The sequence below is a fragment of the Crocodylus siamensis genome, chromosome 7, assembly GCF_052110815.1.
Source record: "Crocodylus siamensis isolate JL-2025a chromosome 7, ASM5211081v1, whole genome shotgun sequence".
Classification (NCBI taxonomy): Eukaryota; Metazoa; Chordata; order Crocodylia; family Crocodylidae; genus Crocodylus; species Crocodylus siamensis.
In genome coordinates this window covers 52138307-52156316 of record NC_143401.1, presented here as the reverse complement: position 1 = coordinate 52156316, position 18010 = coordinate 52138307, and the positions used below count along the sequence as shown (strand labels likewise).

General features: G+C 45.3%; 1 protein-coding gene across 5 annotated transcripts in view; it reads left to right on the top strand.

Moving 5' to 3' along the window:
- The window catches only part of CTNNA3 (catenin alpha 3), a 1496635-nt gene that overhangs the window by 369578 nt on the left and 1109047 nt on the right, over nt 1–18010 (top strand). For all 5 annotated transcript variants that reach the window (XM_090056878.1, XM_090056880.1, XM_090056877.1 and 2 more), the window contains one exon: nt 12840–13103. In XM_090056878.1, the coding sequence (XP_089913004.1) occupies nt 12840–13103 (264 nt within the window). The remainder of the gene's footprint in view (nt 1–12839; nt 13104–18010) is intronic.

Below are 18010 nucleotides of genomic sequence, written 5' to 3'. Positions count from 1 at the left end.
AGGCTACTGCTAACATTGATATGAATGATTTCCTATTTGCAAGCCTAGCAAGTAGGATTCCACAATACTCTTTGCTTTCTTCTAGATCCTTTTATTTTATTATTTCTATAGTCATTGATTTATTCTTTTCAATTTTATAATTATATTGGATATTACACTTTAGAATTTATATAGGAAAGGGGATGCATTTATATTTTATTTCCATACATTTATACCTTACGACATATTACATACTATGGGTACCTCAAGGTACCAGCATGGCTTGTGAATGCTGTGATGCATAAAGCATCCCACGGGAGTGCAGGGGGGCCCACCGTATGCTTTGCAGTGAACCTGGAATTGAACCAGAAGTATTTCTGGCTTCTTTACTATTCCTTCCATCCAGCAACAGCACACACATACACCAACTGCAGGTGCTTCCTCAGCCTGACAAAGGGTTTTTCAACCTGAAAGCTTGCTCAGATATATTTCTCTAACTATTCAGTTGATCTGCTAAAACATATGAGATTAGATTGACCCAAAGGAAAGGACCTTGTCTGCCAGTGCTATGTCCTTAGACCAATACCCATAGCACCTGACTGGAAGGACGCAGGGCCCTGGACCCATCTAAGCTGCAGGGCTGGGGCTGGCAGGGAGAGTTCTCTGGCCGCTGCTGGAGAAGAAGCACTTGCAGAGAAGAAAGAAAGAGTCTGTTACAGTTTTCCTGAGATGCTGCTGGTTCTACTGTGCTGCTGCTTACTAAGTTATTATTTTACCTATTGTCATTTAAAGTGGTGGGCCAGAGTGAGGCTGTAGGGGAGGAGGAGACCTCATTGGGGCACACTACCATGTTGTGTAGAGGCCCCAGTGCCAGTGAGGGCGCACCTTAACATGCACACAGTCACACAGTGAGAGAGCACCTTAACATACACACTGGAGAAGAAGTTCCTGCAGGAGAGGAAAGAAAAGCTCTGATACAGTTGGGCTGCCTGAGGTGCTGCTGGTACTACTGTGCTAGTGCTTGCTAAGTTATTTTATTACCTGTTGCCATTTAAAGTAGTGGACTGGGATGAGGAGGCCTTGTTGGGGCATACAACCATGTCCTGTAGAGGCCCCAGAGCCAGTGAGGGTGTGCCTTAACACACACACAGTGTCATGCATGTCACGAGTTTTGCTTGTCAGCAGCCTGAGGTGCAGTTTCCCAGAAATCCCTGCACCTATCTCCCTGAAAGCTGCCAGGCTTCATGGTCTCATCAGGGCCTAGCATGTCTGCAGTTTTCACTCCACTGTGCCTTACACACACGTGACATGAGTTTTGCTTTCAAGATTTTGAGGTGCAGTTTCCTAGAAACACCTGCATCTATCTCCTTGAAACTTGACAGGCTTTGTGGACTCAGTGGAGGCTACCCTCCCTGCTGTCTACATTTAAATCAGGCAATAAATAACAAAGTTAAAGGCAGTTTTGTGAGTCCCCATTATAGCCTATAGGTGAAATGTCAAAACAGCGTCGAAACAGTTTTGACAAAACAAAATGGAACAGTGGTTTTGAAATTAAATGAAACTCAAAATGAAACACTGTCCCATTGAAATGGAAGTCGAAACAGAAGGGTGCTGTTTCACACAGCCCTAACAGAAAGACAGTTATAAAACTTTGATGTGCCAGAGGCACAGGATTAGGAAGAGGGGGGGCCTTGCCCAGAGGCAAAACCCCAACCAGAGGAAAAAGGGAAAATAATGACTTACCTGTTCCAGGGGCCAGGAGGAGTGAGGAAGCTCAGGGCAGGGAACCTCCTGCACGGTTTGTGAGCCATGCCCATATCCAGCTGGGGCTGGGTGACGTCATGAGGAGACATCACCTGGCAGAGATTGAAGGGAACTATGAGAGCGCGGGAACCCAGCGGAGGACTGGAGAACCAGTGGGAACCCACCAGTCAGGAGGAGACCAGCTGCAGCGGAGTGGCAGACAGCCGCGGAAGCGGCACTGGTATTGGCAGTGGCACCAAAAGCTGCAGTGGGAGCGGCAACAGCAGCAGTGGCCACAGCAGGGGTGGGACTGGCAACGATACCGGCACCAGCAGCTGTAGCGGGACCATTGATGGCAGCAGTGGCTGCAGCAGCTGGGGAGGTAGTGGGGAATTCCTGGCCCAGGGAAGCCTGATGGTGACCAGGGACACCGGCGGGAAGGCCAGCGGAGTCAGTGGCAGCGGCAGTGGCCAGAGCAGTGGGAGTGGCAGGAGAGCCCCAAGCTGAGGATCAGCGGGGATTGAAGGCTCCAGCGAGGAAGCCAGCAGGTAAGCCAACAGCAGGAGCAGCAGGAAGCCCCAAGTCAGAGAAGCCTGATGAGTCCTGAAGGAGCCGGCAAAGGAGCCCGTGGTAACCCCAGGGCAGATCAGCAGGCAGGCCTACCTGCAAGCCACAGGGGGCACAGACCTGAGTCAAAGCAGGGCTCAGAGAGGTGAAGAGAGGGGCCCTGGCTGGGGCAAAGGCCTGGGTTCTGACCCATAGGGTGCCCAAGGCTTAGGGCATCAAGGGTACTGAGGGGGCACAGAGTCTGCAGTGAGCACCCTGTCTCTTCGGGGTCCTTCCCCTCTTTGTTTTTTTGGCTTCTCCTCACCAGTAGCCACGGTGGTGGGTCAATTCATTTCAGTGTCACGACGGGTGTTTCAGGGAAGAGGGGTTTAGAGTCTAGGCCGTGTTAATAGTCCCCCTTAGGGGTTGTCCATTGCCATCTTCCATAGGGAAGGCAGGTGGGTGAAGTCCTCAGCATCAGGTGAGGGTTGGTGGGACCTTGTGGAAGGGAAGAGAAAGAGGCAGCATAGGAACCCACTGGGGGCAGGCACTAAGGGATCCGGAGAAGACAGGTCTGAAAGCTGTGGGTCTCCAGACCCATCCACCAGAGTCTGACCAGGGACCCAGGATGACTGCCACTGAGAGGCAACACAGAGGCCAGAGAAGATACCCATGGGGGCCAGTCAGAAACAAAACCAAGAGGCCTGCCTCACAAGGGTGGCGCATGGCCAGGGTGCAGGGGAGGTTGAAGCCCCATGAGTGCACGCTGAGTCACGTGACGACCCTGAAGGCAACTCCAAAGGGGACCCCCTCCACTGAAGAGTCATTCAAAGTCATGGCAGAGGAGTTAGGGGGTCTCTCGGAAGACGACCGAAGTATTCTCTGGGGTCTGCACGTGGGACCTAGACAGACGAGATTGATTGTCCGGGTGAAGGTGACGCAGGAAAGGGCCATAGAATGGAGGCGGGTATTTGATAATCAGAGGAAGGCACTCAAATATGGTGATGAGACTAGTGTTAAGAACGTAAATAGGAAAATTTCTGACCTGGTGTCCACCTCGCTTTATTTCCAGCCTGTGTTCAGGCAGGTAGATTACAATGGGTCATCTCACTGTTTTAGTGTAATCTCTGAATAATGATTAGGACCTGCTCGTAATGAACATTTTCCTCTAACTTTCATATTAGTGCCAGTTTTACAAGTATTTCTATATTTTATGTTCAAACGTTTGTCCTTCTTCTGTATCTTTCACACAGGCCGATAGCACCATGAACAAGTGTACTCTGCATCAAGGGTTAATACAGTGGATTTTCTAGTGATCATATCCTGAAGTCCATCTTAATTCACACATAGTACATATTTGAGCAAAACTCCCTCTAAAGCCAGTTAGTCTTCCTTGAATAAGAACTTCAGGCTTCACATCTGTGTGTTGAAATCATTAAAAGGTTATAAGTTCAATTTGGATAGGCACCCAGGAGTTCACGAGGGCCTAAGGCCCTATTATGGTGAAAAAGGACAGAAATCTATGGATTCAGGTCTTTCAAAGACTCAAAAATTAAAGTAGAATCAATATTTCTTGCATAAGTAATGAGCACATAGAGTACAGAATTTTCTTTAAAAATGAAATGGGAAACTTTGTATATATCAGCACTATCAGTATTGCGGAATGCTTGCTTAATCATAATTACATTCTTTAAGTTGTGAACAACACAAAATACAACTTTTCCCCAAATCTGTCAGAGGAACTAAATAGGGCAAATACACCAAATGGAAGTTATTAATTGACTTTTAGGTAAGTGCTAGTTTTCATGCCAAATGTGTATTGTATTTAATGCCAATTTGTGTATTGACACCAATAAAAATTAAGTAACTTGAACTTGTTACAGAAAAGTTTCTGGTCTGGATATTTAAAACCTCTTGTTAAGATCAGCAACTAATGATCAGCAGCAAATAATGATGTACAAAGTAGTTCATAATGGAAGAGAATCTATAATGTGAAATATTCTTATCATTCGTCTTTGATGAATTCTAGAAAACGTGATTTCTAATGCATTTTATGTAACAACTTTTAGGTAAACAATGGGAATTTATATAACTTCTTTGCATAGTTAGGAAATCAACCCATAGTGTCTCTGAACTTACTTTCTCTGAATGAGATGCCTGTGTGCATTACAATTAATCAATAAATAAAACCCAGACCAGATCTTTCACTGTTTTCATCACCTGTGCATGTGTGCTGGAATATCTTAATGTTATCATGGCTCCTTAATATTACATTTGAATTTTTATACACATTTAATGTCACATTTGAATTTACATTTGAAATTAAATTTACATTTGAATTTAGTTTACACATGAATTCTCTTTCAAAATGTTTTTCTCCTACTTCTTTTTTTAATTACTCTGGTACTATAAAATGGAGAAATAGGGGAAGAAGGGTATAAAATGGTAGGCATTATTATCCTTCTATTTCAAATGTTCTGTAATGTTTTTAACATATCCATTATTTTCTTTTTATTGCTTCCTATCATTTTGCTGTGTGGTATACTTCACATGCACCTAAATGTCAGTGATGAGAGCTACTTCCAATAGTTTAGCAAAAATAAAATTATTAGCATCTTCTAAAGCTAGCTTTTCTTTGATATAGGGTTGAAAGCAGCATGTAGTAAGGGAGTAGATGAGAGAGTGGAGCCAAGGGAAGAGGCAAAATAAAAACATGCTCATTCTGCCAGTTAAGGGAATCAAACTGTTGTACTATGTTCTTCAAAAGCCTGTAGTAAAAACTGGAGGAGAAAAGTAAAAGGAGAGGAAACTAAATGCCTACAATCCTTTTCTTGTTTGTTTTTTTCCTGTGCGTTACATTTCCATGTTATTGGCCTAATTCTGTTCCACATATTGAGCATCCCAGTAAGTTTGGAGTGCTGGGTGATTCTTTTCTAACCCGTACAAGTCATGACAACCTCTATTGTTTCTACTTTAGTAACACATTATCCTTTTGCCCTTAAACTGAGTCACGAAAAGCAGTGAGGAGCAGGAGGAGGGATCCATCCACCTTTTTAAAGAACTCAGCAAAGTGAAAACATGAGTTGATCTATTAAAAGATATCAGATTTACCCGAAGAACCTTGTCTGAACATCTCACGTAGGCACCTAAGTGCACCTGCACATCTAGTATGTGGAAGAGAATCTGATCCTATATATATATTGGTTTCCCACAGGTAGATGGGATAATTGGGTGATAACGTTTGTGATTCTGTTGTAATATAAGGAATAAACAAAAACAAACAAAAAACCCCTCCAAACCCACAAAAACTGCTATGGTTAGCCAATTGTGAAAAGTTCTCTGATTGCCTGTGACTAATATATTATTCTCTTTAGAAAGAGAATAATATATAATAACATGGAAAATATCAGGGGAAACTTCAGAAGAATCGATGAAGAATGAAATAACCAAGTATTGGAATTGAAAATGAGGAAATTGCTAGCATAGTTTTATGACCATCTGAGCTTATTTTAAAGACCTCACAGGGGGCAATAAAAGTACTTCATGTAAGAAATGGCATGAATATGATCTTGGTTTTTAATAAAGGCATTTTATATAGAAATACAAAGAAAACACACACAATTAATAGCAACTTAATCTACAGATTAACAATACATCACTGCAAGATAAAAGTAAATTAGCTTGTATGTTTCAAATGGTTGAGACCAATTTTATTTAAAGCTGCCAAAATGATTCACTGGCAACTTTAAGAGTAGAGGTGGACGGTTTATTTGGCAAATTGTAAATTTGTCAAAATTTATTTGGCAGGCAGGGGACACAGCTATTTACAAGGATTGGTCAAATTCAGTGAATAGCTTCTGCTTGAATACATGGGAAACATTCAGAAAAGTTCAGATGTTTTGCTTTAGAAATGGCAGAATGAAAGTCTCAGTTTTTCATTTGAAAATAGCTATGTATTAAAAGGGGTTAAAATGATAAACAGTCCTAACACGTAACAAATGCTTTGGGTCCACTCCAAGCAAAAAAATTTTTTAAATTTTAACACTAGATACAGATGAAGTAAATGAGTGAGTCATAAATGGAATTCATCTTCGCACAGTAGAATCTTGAACTTTATAGGTATAATGAAAAAGAAGATACTTTTAATGAAGTGCAGCTTTAGGAAATAGATGAAGAAAGGAATACTAGGAGATAAAGTCAATGATCAGTGATGGTGGGATCACAATGCATATAGGACATAAAGAAACAGATGATGTTCAAGGATATGTAACTAAGCTAACTGCATTTAAATTGAAGATAATGATTCAATTATATAGGATTTAATTTCAAATGTTGTAGAGACAAGCTTGCTTTAGCAAGGACATTGAAGTCTTAGTAAAAGTCTAATTTTATTTGGGCTGTGTCTTTCAAGAAAAGCTCAAGCACTTATAAATATTTAACTTTAAATATGGGGGGCCATTCAGAAGTAAAATCTATAATATGTGGATGACATATATGAGAACCACACCAATCTGGGAATGAACATTGTTTTCATCAGCAACATGTATGGGAAAAAGACTACATTTATGGAGACAAGGGGTGTGTCCAGAGGAGCGCGCACATGCCTCTTGCAGCATTTCAAACCCCTTTGAGATGCTGCAAGGGGTATGTGGAGGAATAAAAAAACATTCCCCACACTGTAAATTTGCAGTGTGGGTGCAAAATTAGACGCCCTGGATATGGGGTCAAAAAATGTGCTGCAAAACAGCAGGACATAACACAGTCCCAGACCATGCCCTGAGGCAACCAGTGGCTTGGGTCCTCCACAGAGACACTCTGGTAGCCAGCCGGAGCATCTCTATGGCTGGGCCTTGCCCCAGTGCTGAATCATACTGCCTGCCTGTGCAAGGCAAACAGTGCTGCAGGTGGCAAAAACTGAGACCTGGGCTTTGTGCCGGGTAAGTAGGAGGTGGAGGGGGCTTGAGAAGGGGAGAGGGGACCATGAGGGGACCCTTGCTCAGGGCCAGCCCCTGCTCGCTCCCCTGATCACCCTGCCACCCAGACCCATCACCTGCTCACTCCCCCAGTCCCCAGTCGCTGGCCCACCTGCTCCCAGCTCCCTGCTGGGTGCCCCAGCCTACAGGTACTCAAAAAAAAAAAAAAAAGCCCCATGCTTACCAGCTGTAGCAGCAGCCATAGAGGCCACTGGGAACTCATAGCAGAGCCCCACCATGTGGTGTGGGACAGCGTGGGGCAGTAGGGACTGGACCCAGCTGCCTGGAACTCATGCTGCCGCTGCCCTGTAGCATGGGTGCAGCATGACTCCCCACAATTTCTGGGAGCTTGGGCCACTGGGGCTCTGGGTGACAGCTGGAGATGCCCTAGCTCCCAGACAATGTGTGCCGAGTCATGCTTCACCTGTACCATGGGACAGCTGCTGCATAGGTGCCAGGCAGCTGGGGCCAGTCGCTGCTGCCCCCCCACCCCATGCCACATGGAGGGGCTCTGCCATGAATACCCCACATCCCCCGCTTTTTGAGTGCCAGGAGGCAGAGGCTGGGTGGGACAGTGATGGAGGGGAGGGGCTGGAGATGAGCCCCTGGAGGAGGGGGATAGAGATGAGGCCCTGGAGATGAGCTAGAGATGTTCCTCTGCTCATCTTCAGCCTTCTGCTCCATCCTCTTCTCATCTCCAGCCCCTGCTCATTTTCCTGCTCGTCTGGGTGGGGTGCTCTAGACGGAGTGCTATAGCTCTCAGGGGGGGCTGGGACCCTGTGGGAGGGCAGTCCATGTGCTGTGTGTGGGGGCTTTTCCCTGTGGGGGGGCAAGGGACTCAGCCCTTCTAAGTAGCCCCCCCAACACAGTCCTCCCACATGCAGTCCCCCCACACCTACCCAGACACTGATCTCCAGCCTCTGCACATCCCTTCACACCCACCCACACACCCACCCACATCCTCCACCCCCTTCGCATACCCTCCTGCAAACCTCACATCCCCCTATCATGCACCCACCATGTGATAAGGAAACCAAAAAAACCCCAACAAAACATATAGATATTTAGGATTTATTTTATCAGGATGATGGAGGCATTGGTAGGCTTCCAAATTGCTTTAAAGTTTCATAGTTTCATAGTTTCTAGGGTCAGAAGGGACCTGAGCAGATCATCTAGTCCGACCCCCTGCCATGGCAGGAAAGAATACTGGGGTCAAATGACCCCAGCAAGATCTTCATCTGACCTCCTCTTAAACACCTCCAGGGTAGAAGCCTGCACCACTGAAGTAGCACCTCCTGATATCTAACCTAAACCTACCCTCTGCCAGCTTGTGACCGTTATTCCTGGTCACTCCTGGCGGTGCTCGGGGAAACAGTGACTCCCCCAATGCCTGCTGATCCCCCCTGATTAGTTTATAACTAGTTTATAAAGTTGTAAATATATATAAAAAAAATTGTCCAACTGATTTTATGTCTTTCTCTCTCTCATCTCTATATATATCTAGTGGTCTTTTGTTTTACTTGTGGAAGAATATGGACTTGGGAGTATTTTAAAGAGTGACTTTGGGATTTTTTTATCAAGGATTTTGCAGTTTTTAAATAGGGACCACCAGAATTCCTGCTGGTGAGCCAAGTGGCAGGACCCAGGCAGAGAAGCCTAGTCAGAGCTGGCACATGGGACCCAGCTTGAGGTGGCTGACCTCCTGGCCACTTGGAGCCAGGATGACACACTTTGACAGTTCAAAGCAGGCCACCATACTGAGAACATCTGGGCGATAGCTGCCTAGATGGCTGGGAGGTGGCACAAATGGCAGCAATGTCGCACAAAGGCCAACTGTGTAGCCACAGCCCACTGACAACTGGCCCAGATGTACAGATGCCTCTAATGGCCATGCAGTTCCCATCCAGGTCTGGCAGGCATGTGGCCTTGGGACCACATGCTGTTGAAGGTGGCAGCAGGTCACAGCCAAGCTGCAATCCCCACTACCAGACTGCTGCAGTGGGTAGAGGGTACAGGAAACTGTCAGGGCTGCTTCATCAGTCCAGCTGGCACAACAGGTAGTGTCCCCAGGGACCAATTGGCTGGGCCCCAGAAGCTTCTGAGTGGCCCTGAGGTATTTGCCAGGGCAGCTTTTTATACTGCTGGGGCCAGCACAGATGCTAGGCCCCATCCTCTAGCCCCCCCCAGCAGCAGATCTGAGAGGAGCCAGGCAGGGTTATTTTGCCCCAAATGGCAGAATTTGCTCCACACCAAAGTGCATGTCCAGTCATGTGTGCTGAGGCAAAAAGCCCTGGCTCAGATTTGCACTGCTTCTATTTGAGCTTATGCAAGAGCACATGACTGCATGTGTGGACACACTTATGGAGATTAGGGGCCAGATCCTATTTCATATATTGGACGTCTGAGGGATTAGATGCCTAACTGTGATTCTTTTCTGCCCTTTTCAAATCCCTGAAAATCCATTAATGTATCTACTTCTGTAATACATAGTAATCTCACCCTTAAAACTAAGTCATAAAAAAAACAGCAAGGAGGAAGAGAACTCCCTTACCTTTCATACCGGCAGCTTTTCAGGATCTTGACAAGGGTGGAATAAGGTCAAATGTAAATGCCTGAATCCATTTTCACATCTAATAAGTCAGGGATGGAGTAAATATGGCCTGTGGGCTGGATCCATCTTGCCAATTGATTGCATTGAGCCTGCAGGCGGGCATCTGCCAATTGATTGCATCTGGCCTGTGGCTGCCCCTGCAGTACTCCACATGAGGCTGAGACCTACCGTGCTGCCACCCACACCTGCTGATGGCACCAGCCAGTGCTTACAGCTTCCCAGTGGGGTTCCTCCTGGTGCAGCTGCGGCTGCATGAGTAATGCTTGGCATCTCCTGTCTCCACAGCAGGGGCAGGAGGAGGAGGATCCACTTGGGGCATGAAGAGCTGGGCAATATTTGGATGGCTGCAGCAGCAGCCCCACTGACAAGCAGGGGCTGGGGTGATACTGTCTGGAAAGTGTGGGGTGGGTGCAGGCAGAAGCATGGTGTGGGGTACCCCCGGCAGGAGCAGGTGGAGACTCGGCCCCATGTGGATTGTTTCAGGGGCGGCAGCGCTAGGCCGGATTGAGGGGGTGGTGGGGCAGATTGCACCTGCACTTCAGCACCTGGGCAAGCTCTGTTGCACAGGCCTTCTGCCTCTGTCTCCAGCCACCCCACTCCCAGCTGGCTGCAGGGACCTAGCATGTGAGCAGCCACCCACACACATGTGCACCCCCCTCCCCACTCCTCCATATACACAACCACACCCAACCCCCCACACAATATACAAGAGTAATACTTTATTTTGAGCTTTCATGCAATTCCCTCAACAGCTCACCCCCCCAACCCCCCTCCCCCCAAAATCAGGGCAAAAATATTTTTTGAAATAAAATTAAAATATGGTATGGTAGATTTCTGACTTTTAGTATGCAATTTATCATTTTATCTGTATTTTGTTAAAATAATCTCTTCAGAAAGATTTTGTGTGGCCCTCAACAGCTCACCAAAACTCATTAAGTGGCCCTCTAGCTGAAATAATTGGCTACTCCTGTAATAGCTCTAATAGAATCTAGACAAAGATGTTGAAAGGTGTATTGCTCAAAACATTATTTGGGTATCAAATGGTCTAGCCAAAGCAATAACTGGAAAGAACAGAATTTAAAAATGTAATTGTGGAATAAAACAGTTTCTGACAGTTTGAAGCATCTACGTAGGCCCCTGGCACATGCTCATTTCAAGATGCAATGGGCTCTGATCCCCGGTTCCCAAAATGGCTCCTCTTGCCATACCACATGTACATGGCAGAAAGAGTGACTTTTGGGATCAAGGATCAAATCCCAATCATTCCCTTTCTACTTGCCAGTGCAGAGGAGCCTGGGTTCATGATCCTGGGCTCCCTCTGTACCAGTAAGTTGAAACCTGGATGCCTAAAGCCTGGCATGACCTTATGCTTTCCCAGTGCAGTTTTGGAGCCTAGGCCAAGTTCAAATCCTGGTGTATAAAGACCAGGACTGACAATCAGCTCCAGACGTGCCATGTGTTCAACTTATAACACCATGCATAACAGCTACAAAAATGTTCTATGTTATATGTGGGACATTTTCATGGCTGGTTTGCTATTTTTAGATAGGTGCACATGTAGCACGTTTGCCATTTATGCCATAATTAATAAATAATTGGGGGGGAGGGGCACAGTGACAAAATTCATTAGAAAACTCCTAAAAGTCCTGTAGTCTCCCTAGAAAAGTACACTTAATTGTGTGCAGAGCTACCAATAGCTGCAATACTATCCTTAAATCTTGTATACAGTGTTTGTCTCTTGCTTAATTGTGATTTTTTATTTTCTTAATCAGACTTGGTTAAATCCTAGAGACTTTACTCAGAGGAAATTCTTAATGGTTACTTATAAAGAAAATTCTGCTATAGAAAGGACAAAAGGTTTTGGTTGCTTGCTGGGTTATGATACAATCCAACTAAGTACAGAATTCTTAAGAACAGTAACAATTAAGATGAACTGAAAGGTTGCCTTGATTTAACATTGTATCTTCAGGCCTTGCAACACAATATAAACAAGGAGCCATCTGTCTGTTTTGTACAGTTATAAGGGGGGGGGAGGGCAAAATCACTAACTACTCCTGAACTTTGTGGCTTTAAGTAGCTATTTGCATAATTGGAGTTTTGTTTCCCAATCTTTATTCGTAATGCTTTTAAAAGAAAAAGCATATTTTTGGCTCTGTGTCCACTAGACAAAATGCAGACACCTGCTGAGGTATGAGGTGTAGCTGAATGAGGATGGGAGTGTGCTCAGTGAAAAACTGATTCTTGGAATGTGGTCATTTATTTATATAATAGGTTATTGATAATTTTTTTTAAGTATTAAATATTAATCTGCCCTTGAAGATAATTCAGCTTGTTCTAAGAAAACAATAAGCAAAGGCAGCGATAATCTGCTTCTATGTAAGTTGTCACTTCCTTTCTTTCCCCCTTAGACTTCCAAATTGGTCTGAGGAAGTAAGATTTGGGGCAATAATTGCCTGAACAAACCACCAAAAATAAGCTAGAAGCTGTTCATTCAGTATTGAATGTCCCACTCTCCAGCTATAAATTTATGCCACAGGAAGTGGGTACAGCAATATTTTTCTAAATAATGCATTTAGGGCCTGATGCAATACCCATGAAAATAATTGAAAAGGCTCTTGTGGACTTCAGTTTACTTTAGATTCAGTTGTTCACAGCTCCCTTCTCATTGTCCTAAACACTCTTGCGGCTCTTTTTTTATTCTTAAGCTCAGAGTTTGAAACTGGTAGCAGAAGTTTTGCTCATTCTGAATTAATCCCTTCCTCCCTCCCCATTCCAATATATCCTTTCCCCCACGTTACGTTTTGCTTTCATCCAAGCTGTTTTATAAATAAATAATAAAATGTACTGCACAAAACATGTAGTAAATCAATCTTTGAGTTTAACTCAGTGTTTACTTTAGCAAATACAGTGCAGATTGAAATAATTTCTTTCTACATTACGTGTCAATTTTAAAGTGCTTTTTAAAAAACATGTTCTTTTGCTGACAGGATTTGAAATCTAGCAATCAGCGAGATGAAATTGCAGCAGCACGTGCTTCTTTGAAGGAAAATTCTTCTCTTCTACATTCAATTTGTTCAGCTTGTTTGGAACATTCAGATGTTGCATCACTTACAGCCAGTAAGGACTCAGTTTGTAATGAGATACAGAACGCTCTCAATGCCATTTCAAATGCTTCTCAAGGAATTAGAAATCATAAAGTTCAACCTACATCTCATTCTGCTACGCTAGGAAGTGCACTTGATGAGTTTGAGGTAGGTAAATATATAAACATGTAGCACTGCAGCTAACTCAGGCAAATTACTTAATTTATTTTAAATGAACAATACTATTTTAAAAGTGGCGGATTGAATATATTAGAAACTCAAGTTTTGTATATTCACACTGTGTGCATTAGCAGGACATATAGTCTCCCCAGCATGTATCAATCCAAACCTTAGAGGGACCATTTCTTTTGGAAAAAAGTTGTAGTTAGATCTCCATGCCTGTTCAGTTTTTGACTTCTTTAACACTGACCACAAGGCATAGAATTAATTTTAATGGTATTGCTGAAGACAGCAGTGTGTTTGTGTGTTACCCTATCCTCTAGAACCTGGAGAAGCCAACAAGTTCATTTTGCAGATGATACCAACCAGATAATCAGATGATGACAGTTTTGGTCACTATTGCCTGAATTTGAACTAGTACACCAGTTCTCAATCTGTGGTACGTGTATCATCAGTGGTACGGAGACAACTTGTCAGTGGTATGCGTTAACAGATTCATTATAATTACTTTATATGACAAAAAATGTTGTTGTGGGTCCTTAAGATTGAACTGAAAATTTTGCTGGTGGTACTTAAGTTTGTATCATTTTAAATTGGTGGTGTGCTATCTGTCAGAATTTGGGAACTGCTGAACTAGTCTATTAGAAATACAAGGTCAATATCCCAGTGCCGGTCTCTGGAATCATATAATTTACACAGAAGAAAACTTTAGCAATTGCATGATGCTCTTTTCTGTTATTGTCATTTGGTGAACTTTTGGTGAACAGATAGCATCTATTTACACAGAATCTCTGTTTCTACTTTCAGTGGTTAAACAACTACTTAAGGGAAGTCTGTGTTGCCAATACACTCTAGTTATCTGGGTGAGATTTTCACTGTCTGTGTCTGCTCTGAGCTGTCCTGGAACTTTAATTTTTCCTATCTGCACATTTTCCCTTTTTATTTAAGTAGTCACTACCTTAGCACTTTGGGCCTGGTCTTAGACTAGGGTGAGCAATTATTTATGGCTGGGGGCCAGAAAGGGAGTTTTGATGACTTGTTGTGGTCTGGGTCAGCAACTTCCCCCCCCCCAACAACTCTCCCACAACTCCCTATGTTAGATGGAGTCATGGGTGGGCTAAGAGCAGTGTTTGGGAGATGGATGAGTGGGTGAGGCCAGAATTGTTGGGTGGGGTCACAGAGACGTGACTGCACAGGGCTGGGGCCCAGGACAGAGCTGTGATCTGCTGTCCTCATGCTCCTGCAGAAGGAATGGGTTCCATGGGCAAGGGTATGCAGATAGTGGATTGTGGCTTTGTCCTGGGCCCCAGACCTGTGCTGTCATTGCCCCGTGATCCTGGCCCTGTAGGCAGCTCCCTGTCTGTCCAACTGCACATCCTGCCTGTATGGCTCCTGGCCAGTTTCCATAGAGACCCCAGGATCACAGGGCAGGGACGTGTGGGGCTGGGGCAGATCCCTGGTTCTGTGGGTAGGGACTTGTGGGTCTGGGGCCTGGGGCAGACTACAATCTGCTTCCTGCACACCTCTGCCCTGTGGGGGGTGTATGAGGGGGTGGCTATGTGGGCTGGTGCGTATGGGATGGGGGGGTAAGTGTGCATGTGGGGGGGGTGTGTGTGTGGAGGGGGGGTGCTGCCTGGGTTCTAGGTTCTGAGAGCTGGCTGGGGGTGAGGGCAGGGAGGAATAGGAAGGGGGAAAATGCAGCAGAGCTCACCCAAGCATTGCAGCCCATGGCTGCCCCTGAGGTGCTCTGCAGGGGCTGAGATCTACCTGCTCTGGCATGCCCATGCAGTGTTCCTCCCCACGCCTGCCAGCCCTGGTCCTGGACAGTGTTCACAGCTTACCAACAGGGCTGCTCCCAGTGTGGCTGCACCTGCCCAGGTGCTGCTGAGTTCCCCTCACCTCCATTGGTGGATCCTCCTCCTGCCCCTGCCCCTGTTGTGCCACTCTGGATGGGGGGGAAGCTGCAGCTGGGCAGCTCCTGCCCCAGCACATGGGGCTCTGGCTCTGACTGCTGGCTGCCTTTCACTCTGCCAAGTGGGAAAAGTGGGTGAAAGACAGCTGGGAGTTGGAGCTGGAGGCCTGCACAATGGGGCAGGAGCCATCTGGCTGCAGGTTTCCTCCACATGGAGCAGTGTAGTAGGGCCAGGGGCATGAGGAGGAGTTGCTGCTGGAAGTGAGGGTTGCTGAGCAGCACTCAGGTTCCTGCAGTCCCACCAGTAAGCTGTGTGTACTGCCTGGGGCTGGAAGACGTGGATGGGAGCACAGTGCTGGCTACCCTATGCAAGGCTCATCCCCCTACAGAGTGCTGCAGGGGCAGCTGGAGGCCAGATCCAATCAATTGGTTGGCTGAATCTGGCCTAGGGGCCATATTTTCTCCACCCCATCTCACACAATGCCAAGTGTTCTCAACTCCCACCATGTCTGTTGCCCTGTGGGGTCAGGCCAACTCTCAGGATCTCAATATTGTGCTGGTAGACAGGAGGGTGTGATGCAATTGCACATATACAAACACACAAATCAAGTAGGTGCATATACAGACACACTACCAACTCAGGCATGTACACATCTAAACTAGCCTAGGCACATGCATGCCTATCACCAATTCAAGCACATACACTATACACCCCAAAAGTTAGGCAAAAATCAATTGTCCATACTTGCACACTAAGTACAATTCATATATCATGTACACAATGACATCTCTCTCTCTCTCTCTCTATATATATATACAGACATACACACAAACTCACCAGTTCACACATACAATGCACCTACACTTAGGTAAGTTCCTAACTTGAATGGTAAAGTATGTATATGTGTGTTTGGGGTACCTGGGATACATGGGGCAAGTTTAAGGTGAGAGAGAGAGAGTTAAAGTATAGGGAGTGAAAGATGCCAGATGGGATTAGAACTGGTGGACTACAGAGAAGCAGACTGAGGAACTGAGGCTTGGAGTTACTTAAGGTAAACTGGGGCTGGAAACTGAGGCAGACAGCTGAACTACTGGGGGGGCAGATAAGTGGTAGCAAGGAGGAGACAGCTAGGAAAGAGAGAGAGAGGCAGAAACCTGGGAGCTTGGGGCTGGAAACAGGCCGAAAGCTTAGAGACTGGGGGGGCAGATAAGTGGTGACAAGGAGGAAACAGTCAGGAAACAGACAAAAACCTAACTCGGGGTTTCAAAATAACAAGTTTATTAAACAGACAACTCACTACACAGCCCCATAAAGTATTCGTTCCTACACACACACACACAATGGCAGCAGGAGAAAGAGAGTAGAAGGGTTGGAGTCCAAGTAGAGAAGAGAAACAGAGCCCAAGTCCTTGGTTGAAGAGGGGGTGGGGGTGATAACTACCTATCCAGGCTGGAAAGGGATCCTTGTCCAGCTGATGTTGTCCAGAGGGGGGTTGCTGGCAGGGCCTCTGGGTAGATAGGTGGTGTGGCATGGTACTGGTCCAGATGGAGAGGGTGTTCTAAGGAGTCAGCCTTCACTATCCCTTTTTATGGGGCAGACTACATCTGATCTCCTATGGGGAGGGCCTGTCCAGGCAAGGTCAGTCCTGTTCCAGAGGGTTCCAGCTGTTCTTACTGAGCATGTACAGCCTTGACACAATGGTGGGTTGCCTCATCTTTTGTTTCTTGAATGCTGAGGGTGGTTCCAAGGGCTGGATCGTTGGTCCAGGTATTGGTGTTGATAGTTTGGTCATTCAGAAGGAGCTATTTTTAGACCTACTGCCATTGTCTCTCAAGCACCCTCATTCATCCCCATTCATTCAGGAACCAAGTTACATAGGAGGGGTAGGTGTGAGTCAGGTTACACAACCGGGCATGGGGATAGGATGGAGTCTTGGCATTACAAGATGGAAACTTTACATGACTTATGCTAACTTATATATATAGGCCTAAAACAGTAATCACACAATATAAAAGCAGTAAAAAAAACCAATACAAACATAATAATTATCACTTACAAAACAGTGGATATCTATATCAAAATAGCAGGGCACTTATTTGCAGAGGGGAGAGAAATAAAACTTACTACCTAAAATAAAATGTTAAAGCTTATCCTACGTCTTAACTTACTTATACTTATCTATAGGGAATAGAGAGAGGGGACAAAGTCAGAAATGGTTGCGGAAGGGGAGGGAATGCATTTTAAATGAAAAAAACCCAAACAAATAAACTGGGGGGTTTGTTACATGTCAATGGGAGTACTTTACTTTGCAAAATTGAACTCTAATATTGCTTTTCTCCCAGAATGACAGGAATGTGGTTCTTTATAAATTGCTATAAGATGCAGGTGGGATGCCTTTAGAGTGGGTGACAAATCCTTCCCACTTCAAACTGAAATGCTTCTGTATTGCTGTTCATCTGAGTTCTGCTGGTCCAGTGAGCACTCATTAGAGTGCTACATATGAGAAGAAGGCTTTAATGGTAGGGAGATTTAAAATATATATATATTTACATATGCCGTTGAGCCAGGCAATAAGTTTAGAAAGAAATTGTTTTCTTTTTAGCCTTTCTTACATTAGGACATTTTGCAGTTTTCTCACCAGTTATATTACTGTACATACTTAAACCCAAGACAAGTTTTTTCCCCCCCAGTCAACATGTGGAATAAAAAAGTCTTGTCTTAGATATGAGTACTGGCCTGGGGCAGGTGGCAGCTCAGTTCCAGCTTTGGCCTCAGGCTCGGGGTTGAAGGTGGAGCTGTGCTGCTTCCTACCCCCGATCAAGAGGGCTTAGGTTGGGGGATGCATGGGGGAGATGGTATGGCAGGGGTGGTGCATGGGGACCCGCAGTATGTGGCTTTGGGAAGTGCAGGGGAGACCACGCAGACTGTTCCTCTGCCACCTACTTCTCCCCCCTTTTCATTTAGAGAAAGATTAGAAATCGT